Raw genomic sequence first — 10,243 nt, forward strand, 5'->3', positions numbered from 1 at the left:
CCACCAAAACCCATAATCACAACCGGAACCAACGTAGACCAGACCCACAAGCCAAAATCAAACCAATAACCACCACAAAATCCAACCCTTCAAACCCAAACTCAAAACCCAAAATCCAACCTTTCAAACCTTTCGGCCATAGCAAAAGAAGAAGAAGAAAAAAAGATAGATGAAAGCGAAGGAATGATACAAAGAAGAGAGAGAGAAGATGAGAGCATTGAGAGGGAGAGAGGGAGAAGACGAGACAACAGAGAGAGAAGCAAACCTGAGCGAAAAGAAAGAGGCACGCGTGGGCTTCAATAAATTGTCATTATTTTATTATAACATTTAGCTACCCTGAGCCGCTAAAAATAACAGACCGGTGAGGGTCGCGAGTTTAAATCTAAAATCTTCTGCCCACTCTTTTTACTTTATTTTATATTTTACAAATAAAAATGTATGATATATTCATTTAATTTATTAAATATTAAATTTATTTCTTGTATTATTTTAATTACCTAAATATGATGGGTTATTTATTTATTTATTTATTTTAAAAAGTTGAAAAGACATAAATTTAGTATTTAATAAATCAGATGGACATATGACATGTTTTTATTTGTGGAGTGTATAGTTGAGCAGAAAGAATAAGACAGAAAATTTAGACTGTTGTTTAGTAACGTAGCTCAAATAACAATTTTTAGTGTATAAATTGTAGGCCCTCAAATAAAATATGTTGAGTAGGGGGTGTTTTTTCAGGAGTATTTGAGTTACATTTCTTATTTTAGTTTTTACTTTAAGTTTTTACTTTAGGGTGTTTAAACACTAAATTTAGAAAATTCATCTTACAAGTTTTCAATTTTCAAATAACATTATTCAATGACACTTTTATAAATATTTTTAAAAATGTAGGTCTTATTTATTAAACAACATGCCATCACTTTTATAAAAATAAAAACACACACATACTAAACACACAATTATATTTTTTCACTTTTAAAAATACATTATTAGAAATATAGTACCAAACATATTTTTACATTATAAATATTTAAATATATATTTTCAAAACTCTTTTTAAATCATAGTTTTCACGTCATTTTAAACAACAAAACTCAATCTCTCTCAAAAGTATATCAGGTAAATTACTTTTCTTTCTTTGATAATTTATTATGAGCCTAAAAGTAAAAGTTTCTAATTAGATTTTGTTTTGTAATAAAACTGGTTTGCGAAATTGGGGAAGTTTATTATGTTTTAGATTTTGGTTTTGTAATTGAATAAATCTTGAATGTCTCTTCAATTGTTCTTGTGAATTTTTCTTCTCTTTTGTTTTTCTAGTTCTATTGAAAATAAATATTTACTCGAATTGCAAATATGAGTGCGAACAATGAAGAACCTAAAATTAATCTCTCTTTTGTGATTTGGTAGAAACATAGTGTATGTTGAGCCAGAAATAGTAGAAGATCAAGACGATGTAGGTTTTCCTAACAATGATTTGAATCAATCTTTTGCATCTAAATGGCCTTTGGAACATGTCTTGATATGGTATTCAATGACTCAAAAGATGCTCATACATGTTATAATGCATATGCAAAGCGAAAGGGTTTTAGCCATGGTTTTAAAAATCAGATCGGACGGACGGTTCGACCGGTTCACCGGGAACCGGTTTTTAATCTGGTCTATTATAGCAAAAAACCGAAATAACTTTAAAACCGTAAACAGTGCAAACCGGCCGATTCAACACGAGAACCGAAAATCAGAAAGGTCGAACCGTTTTGAAAAAATGGCTGAAACAGATCTGCAATGGAGCTTTTTTTGCAGTAAAAATCTTCTTTTTTCTCAGATTTGCTGATGGTGAGGACAGATTTTTGCAATAAAGTCTCTTTTTTTCTTAAGATTGGCTATGCTTGAGAGAGAGAAAATGACTTAATGTTCATGCTTGGTGTTGAAATTAGCATTTGGAATGGTATCTACAGATCTTCAGTCATTCATGAGGAAGAGAGGAACCGATGATGGTATTGTAGAGATAAGCAATAGATCTAACTTCATGAGAGAGGTTCCTCCAAAAAAAAAAAAAACTTCCTGGAGAGAGAGAGGGAGATATGGATTCTGTGGAGGACAGAAAACTGGAAAATAGTCTCTTGATGGTAAGCAAAGTGGGGAGTGTACGCAGTGAAGTGCTAGATTTATGAGGTGTATTGTATACCGTGTATTAGAGAAAAAAAAAAAAGATTAAAGAAAGAGTAAACGTGTGGCTAGGAGGGTGGAGTGGGAAAGTGGATTGATAAAGGGGGAATAAGTCAGTGACTTGTCTAGTCATCTGACTTTGGGTTTTTTATTTTTTTTTTTTAATTTTCTTGAATAAATAAATAGTTAAAGTTAGGACTATTGTTTGTACAAACTAAAAGATGAAGCTTAAATGTAAATAGTGGTCAATCATTACTCACAAGAAAAGATAGGCGGTATGGAAAAAATCATTTTTTTTTTTATATTTTCTTAATATAAGTTATTAAATTTTATTAAAACTTATTTGCTATTTGGTTGTAATGAACTTATTTGTTATTTGCCATTTGGATGTAAATGTAATGGCTAATGAATTTATTTATTTGGTTTTGTTGAAACTTGAAAGTTTATTATGTTATGGATGATGTTTTGTAATGTTATTATGTTAAGGATGATTGTTTTGTATTGCTATTATGTTAAATTTTTAAAAAAGAATGTTATATACTTATATACTGTTATTTTTTTAAATGAAACATATTTATTACTATTGGTTTGTTAGTTTTAGTATATTAAAAAATTATTAATTATTTATATAATTTAAATAAATAATAATTAAATTATTTATGACGTCACCCGTTCGACCATCGGTCGGACTCCAGTCCGACCATAAAATCGATAATTAGTAACTTTTTTGGTTCTTTTACCGTATCGGTTTTTAAAACCATGGTTTTAGCATTCGAATAAATCATAAACGGTTATTTAAAGAAGATAAATCATTGGTTGGAGTGGAATATGTTTGTTGGAGGGAAGGGTTTTGTCATAAAAGTTGGTTAAGATAAAGAAAGAAAAGGTCCACAACATGCAAAAACTAGAGTGGGATGCAAAGCAAAGATGAGTTTAAAGAAAAAAAAAGGAAGAACATGGATTGCAAGTAAGTTTGTGGACAATCATAATCATGAACTTCATCTTACTCCTAAAAGTACAAGTTTGCTTTGTGGACATAGAGTGATATCACGTGCTAAAAAAATTCTTATAAATATACTCAATGAGTTAGGCTAACCTACAAGGAAGATAATGTCAGTGTTGAGTAAAGAATCTGATGGTGACTATAATGTTGGTTGTGTTGCGGTTGATGTTCAAAAATATTTGGGTAATAAAAGAAGAAAATTACTTCAAGATGGAGATGCACAAAGAATGTATAGCCATTTTACAGAGTGTCAATTAAAAAATCCAATTTTTTTATATGCAATTCAAGTTGATGAACATGGGCACATGAGAAATTGTTTTTTGGCAGATGTTAGGTCAAGAATTGCATACGAACATTTTGGAGATATCGTTACTTTTGACGCTACTTACTTCACAAATTGCTATGGGATGCCTTTTGTTCCTTTTATAGGGGTTAACCACTATCACCAATCTATCATGTTCAGATGTTTGATCAAGTACAATGATAAGTGACTTTGTGCATTAATATGAGAAAGCCTTAAATGCACATTATCTAAAAGAGAAATAGCAAGATGTAAAGACAAAAAACTACAATGCCAATTTTGAAAACATGTTACAAGATGGAAGGAGAGGCAACAAAATTTATACAAGAAAGATGTTTATGAAATTTTAAAAAGAATTATTTTGTAGACAAAAAAACAAGACATCCAAATATCGCAAAGGATTAAAGAAAATATATAAAGTGGTACCTCATGGGAAAAAAGTCCAATTTATGAAGTGTTGAAATTTCTAAGAAAAAAGGATATTTGTACATGCCATATGTTTGAATTTGTTGGAATTCTTTGTAGTCACATTCTTACTATTTTTGTGAAAAAATATCGTGGACTTTCTTCCCCCACATTATATTTTAGAAAGATTGAAAATCAAGGCCAAGAATCATATTATACATGACATATCTAGTAATGTCATACAGGTGGAGCCACAAATTTCTTCCACTTTGATGAGAAATAGTTTAAGGCTTCATTTTTTGGAAGTTGCAGAAGTAGGGTCACAGTCAGTAAAGAAATATGAACATCTTGACTTAGCTCTACAAAGGTTCATGTGAAGCTTTTAGCCATGTGTGATGTTGTGATTTTGTAAGTTTTAATAATACTATACTAAACAGCAAGTGTTATCAAAACTTCCAAGTGCCTTACAATACCCTCTATATGTTCTATCTAAGGGGGTACGTCTATAAGTTGATATAGCATGTCCTTATTGAATTTAATCTCAAACTAAATACATCCTACTGCACTAAATAACATCTCAATAAACTTTATGTTGAGTTGAATTTGCATATAGTTATTAAAATTGATTGTGTATAGTTATGTCTATTCTTTAATATATGCAATGATATTGTGGCATATTGAAATTGAAGAGTGTTAAATTTGAGTTTTACATTACATCCTTATAAAATTTAATCAACATATATCTTAAAGTCAAAGATCAAAAAGAACAAGAATTGTAAGTTAACCTTGTTTGTATCTTATGACGTAAATAAAAATAGTGTAACACAACACCATAAGGATAGTTGTGGTAAATCATTGGTCTATGCCATTTTGATCAAGCAATTAATTTTGATAATCCAAATCTCTTTTAACTAAAAAAAAAAAAAAAAAAAAAAAAAAAGCGCGTCTTAGCATGCTTTGTACTACAAAAAGCTCCAAAAAAGCATGCTTAAAGTGTGCTTCATTAAATGAGCTTTTTTTTGCCTAGCAAAGCTTTGAGAGCTTGGGCTTTGAGCTTTGAGCTTTGAGCTTTGAGCTTAGGTGTACCTCAGGGGCGCTTTTAAGAACATTGAATAGGTCTCATACAAGCTACAATTCTTTCACTAGATTCAATAAAGCATCAGGAAAAGGAACTATCACAAGAGCTGAAGGCCATAAGGGGAAAGAAATGCCCAGCAAAGTATTAAAATTGGTCTATGCCATTTCAATCAAGCAATTAATTTTGATAATCCAAATCTCTTTTAACAATAAAAAAAAATTTAAAAAAAAAAAAGCCTTTGTACTTCAAAAAGCTCCAAAAAAGCATGCTTAAAGTGTGCTTCATTAAATGAGTTTTTTTTTTTGGCCTAGCGAAGTGTTGAGAGCTTGGGACTTTGAGCTTTGAGCTTAAGTGTGCCTTATGGGCGCTTTTAAGAACATTAAGGTCTCATACAAGCTACAATTCTTTCACTAGATTCAATAAAACATCAGGAAAGCAACTATCACAAGAGCTGAAGGCCATGAGGGGAAAGAAATGCCCAGCAAAGTATTAAAATTGCTATTGGAAACCATTCATACAACCAGTCTAAGAAGTATGAGTATGACCATCTTCTGCAGCAGTTTCAAAAGTTTCACCAGCAACAAGCTCCGGGACTTCATCATCGTCTTCTTCTTGCGTTGCTTGTGCACCAGCAGGTGGTTGCTGTTTCTGAAACTGCTCTGCAAGCTTCCTTAGGTTGTCCAAGTTATCTGGCCCTAAAAATTGAAACCGTATAGGTCAGTGCAAAAACACAAAATTCATTTCCAGAATGCCCATGGAATTCGTTTCTGTCAAGACTACTAGGAAAAAGTAATTTCCAGCTAAAAAAATGTCCCGCAGCCATATAATCTAATAAAATTAATATAACTCCTTGGGTTAAAATAGCCTCATTTCCATAATCAATCAATCAAAGATCAGCACTGGAATTTTTTTTTTTTTTGATAGGTAATCAGAAAATTAATATTAATGAAAAAAAAAAAAAAAGAACAGTACAAGATGTTCATGATGATGAACAAAAAAAAAAAAAAATGACCACAGCACAACAAAACGGGAGTAATTAGGAAACTAAGCTGAGGGAAGACAACCTCAGAGAGAAAAGAACAATCAGTAAAACCCCAACAGCAAGACCACTCCAAAAGACTGCGTTGGCTTAAAATCTTTAACTCATCCAACATCTTCTCCTTGTCCTCGAAAGATCGACGATTACGTTCCAACCACACAATCCACATTAAGCACCCCGGAATCAAATTCCAAATGTTCAACTTATGCTTCCCAGGCCACTAATGCCAACAAGATAACAACCTAGCCACCAAACTTGGCATAACCCAATGAATATCAAAAGCCTGAAGCATAAAAGACCATAGGGAATGAGTACCAGGACAATGAAAAAGAAGGTGATCTACCGACTCCCCGTCACAGCAACACATACAACACCAATTAGCCAAGGCGTGACCCTTAAGCATTAGATTATTCAAAGTGAGGATCCGACCATGAGCAGCTGTCCACAAAAAGACCGCCACGCGCTTAGGAATCTTTGGTTTCCAAATCCCCTTCCAAAGAAACAAAGAATTCGAAGCACCTCGAATCTCATGATAGTAAGACCGGGTGTCAAACTTACCATCACCTTTTAGCCGCTAGCATACAGTATCTCTCCTCTCACCCCGAGGAATACGAGTTTGGATAAGCTGAAACAGAGAATAAGATGCAGCCAACTCCTAATCTTCAAAAGCTCTATAAAACCTTAGATTCCACACACTAACAATACCCCCTTTTGGAATCCCCAAAACCTCAAAAATGCAAGCGTCCTTGATCGCTGAACACACACAGAGCTTAGGATAGAGATCTTTTAGCATATTATCACCAATCCATCTATCATGCCAAAAACGGATATGAGTGCCATCACCCACTACAAAAGACAAATGCTTAGAAAAGCTCTCCCACCCTTCATAAACGCTTCTCCATAGGCCACACCCATGAGTCCTCCTGCAAACTTTAGTACTCCACCCCCCTTGACCCTAACCATATTTTGTGGAGATAACTCTCCGCTAGAGATGGGTAACTTCATAACCATATCTCCACAACCATTTCCCTAATAGAGTTTGATTAAATGACACCACACTTCTAATCCCCAAACCACCCATCTCAACGGGTAAACACATCTTATCCCAAGCCACCAAAGGATACTTGAAACTCCCTTCAAAAGACCCCCACAGAAAATTCCTCTAAATACTTTCCAATCTAGCAGCCACAGCTTTAGGAATAGTAAAAAGAGATAAAAAGTACGTTGGGATGCTAGAGAGGGTACTCTTTATTAGCATGAGCCTACCACCCTTAGATAAATAGAGACGTTTTCACCCAAATAGTTTCTTCTCCATTTTCTCCAAAATAGGATTACAAATCGAAGCAATCTTAAAAGAAGTTCCCAACGGCATCCCCAAATATTTCATAGGCAAACTACCCACTCTACATTGAAGAATATTAGCCAATGAATTTAAATTATTCACCTCCCCAACAGGGACAATCTCACTTTTCCCGACATTGACCTTCAAACCCGTAAAAGACTGAAAACAAGATAACACCAACCTAATGGACAACAACTATTCCCTAGAGGCATCACAAAATAAGATAGTGTCATCAGCAAATAACAAATGGAAGATACGCACACCAACAGAGTTCACAGCTTCCACATGAAAACCCCGAATAAGATTACACCCCTCAGTCTTCTTCAAGAGTCTACTTAAGTCTTCTTCAAGAGTCTACTTAAAACCTCCATTATCAAGAGAAACAAAAGCAGGGATAGAGGATCCCCTTATCTCAGCCCACGAGAACTTCCAAAAAAACTTTCTGGGGATCCATTAACCAAAACTGAAAAACAGACCAACGTAACACAAGCCTTAATCCACCCCCTCCATTTCAGCCCAAAATCCATCCAGTCCAACAAATAAAACAAGGCCTCCCAGTTCACATCATAAGCTTTTTCAATATCAATCTTAGCACTGGAATATTTATTTTATATTACTCTTACTTAAGCTGTTAATACTCTTCATTTGAATCACATAAGCATAGATTATGACATTTCCCATTTAAAAGCTCCAACAACATGAATATGATATAGTTTTCTGTGTTCACACTGTTTGACATCAGCAGAGGTAGAGCTACTGAGGTCAACAAAGATCAAAGACTGCTTGCAATCAATGACACTTTTTTTTTTTTGATAAGTACTTGCAATCAATGACACTCAAAATAATATTTAAACTACTTTGCTCAATAATAACAGCCCACAAGTGGGCTATAAATCCTTCAGGCAGAATTGCTTGGGACCTTCTCAAGCAAAATTGGGGGAGGGGCGGGGGGGAACTTTCCAAGGGTCATTTTCTTGGCTCATAAAAACATTATATGTCAAGATATTTCACAATCAAAGGTATATATAAAAAATTTCGCCCAAGGAAAAAAGAAAATCAATAATTAGGCCAACCAGATGTATATTTCATTTCCTCTCTCTCTCATTCATTAGGGCAAGGGAATTTCTTTCCCTTTTTCAAATGTTACTGGTTTGGGTTGCATGTTGTGTGCGCGCAAGTGTGTGTGTTTCTTAGGGGGGCTAGACAAACATATAAAGAAGAAAATTTAAACGAGGCTATAATTCTACATAATAAACCTTCTGAACTCTAGCTAGTAGCATTTAGCCTTAAGAGCATACATACATAAATCTTGCATAAAAAGGTCAAATCCAGATTTGAGTAGTTTTTTACTGAAGCCAGGATTCAAACCTGATTCAAACCCACATGAAAGCCATTGCACACATTTGAACAAATCCTCCAGCAACTTCTTGTAGGATTTTGAAATGAAAACCATAAAATCTCATTGTTTAAAAATCAAGAGTCAAAAGCTGAAGATTTTATCATTTGGATTCACCATCTTTGATTTTTTAAATTCAGAAAGAAGATTATGAAATGGATAACAGACAATAAAGTTCCTGCCCTGGCTTTTCATGCTTTTCTCTGTTGCAATTGTTCCTTCTTGTAGTGGATGTCAATGCCCTGGTTTCATATTTTTCTCTATTGCAACTAGCATCTAATTACCAAATTATCATGTCAAAACTTCCACCACAGGCAATTGGCGCATGCGTAACTTACTAATCCAAAAAGAACAGAAAATTTGGATTGACTAGTCTACTATATACAAACCAATTTGATATCAAGGCATATTTGAGAAATATTTAACATCAGTTAACTAGTTAGACAAAAAGCCTCAGGTTAGCAAGCCAAAAAAGCAATTTGTTTGTACTGGGGTCTCAAAATACAGGTGGCTGACAAATACTAATATGGAACTATTAGAAGAAAAAAAATTATGATTTAAATGTAAGGAAGATAAACATAATAGCATCATACCTAGTTGGTTGATGATCCCTGGGAGAATATCTTGCAATTCTGAAACACAAGTTCAAGTCTTAGTTCTTTTCCATTGAAAATTATTAAAGAAATAATGTGCAGCAGAGAAAAATCAGTGGCAAAAGTGCAATGCCCCTTTAAAAGATCTGATTTAAGGCTTACTATATGACATGAATGAAAATCTGGGAATGCTAAGCATAAAGTTAGAAGAACCTCAGCAATATTACAACATTTAAATACTATTTCAGCAACTCATGTAGACCACATCTTGAAAGACATAAAGATACAGAAAAAGCCACCAAAAAAAAAATGCAGACAAGCATTCTAGAAAATATAAATGGTAGAAGAAGAGAATGAGAAAATACTTTTTGTTTGAGGAGAACCGCTAACAACCCAAGTGTTGGCAGCAATGGAAGCTTGAACTGGGATACAAGATAATAAAAATTATTAGTCATTGGTTGCCAAATAGGAAATCAATTACAAAAACATCGGTGGGATAAAAAGCTTAGGCTACACAATCCTAAAGCCATATTTAGGTTAGGAAGTTAACCTTTGGGATTAATAAACTGGATAACTGCATCATCCTTGAAAATGTTAACTTCTTCAATAGCTGGGATAGCGTTCACCCCAATCCTCTTCAAGGTACTCTGAAGCCTTTTATCATCAGTGGTCGTGGCTCTGTGAATAGCCTTCTTTTTTCTAAGTACAAAAGCACACAAGACAGTGGCACATCAAACTCAACTAAACCTTGACACATTAAACAAAAGTAACAAACAAATACACTATGTAGTTTTTGTGAATAAAAGTACAACATGAGTAATCTTTCTGATATCAAATTTTGAATCAGAAGAATGAAACTTGGAGAATCTCTTCTGAATGTTTATCAAGTTAAATCCTAGTGGTTTACAATCTAAAAAAAA

At 33.7% G+C, this 10,243-nt stretch overlaps 1 protein-coding gene across 1 annotated transcript; it reads right to left on the reverse strand.

Annotated features, from left to right (window-relative positions):
• Nucleotides 1–5,293: 5,293 nt before the first annotated feature.
• LOC136064518 (nascent polypeptide-associated complex subunit beta-like) lies at nt 5,294–10,054 on the reverse strand (the record flags this gene model as incomplete). Its single annotated transcript, XM_065766345.1, has 4 exons — nt 5,294–5,648; nt 9,324–9,362; nt 9,689–9,745; nt 9,874–10,054. Coding segments are annotated over 4 exons (447 nt in total), but the record flags the coding sequence as incomplete, so codon positions are not given.
• Between the last annotated feature and the right edge of the window lie 189 nt (nt 10,055–10,243).

The sequence above is a fragment of the Quercus suber genome, unplaced genomic scaffold (genome assembly GCF_002906115.3).
Source record: "Quercus suber isolate HL8 unplaced genomic scaffold, Cork oak 2.0 scaffold_700, whole genome shotgun sequence".
Taxonomy (NCBI): Eukaryota; Viridiplantae; Streptophyta; class Magnoliopsida; order Fagales; family Fagaceae; genus Quercus; species Quercus suber.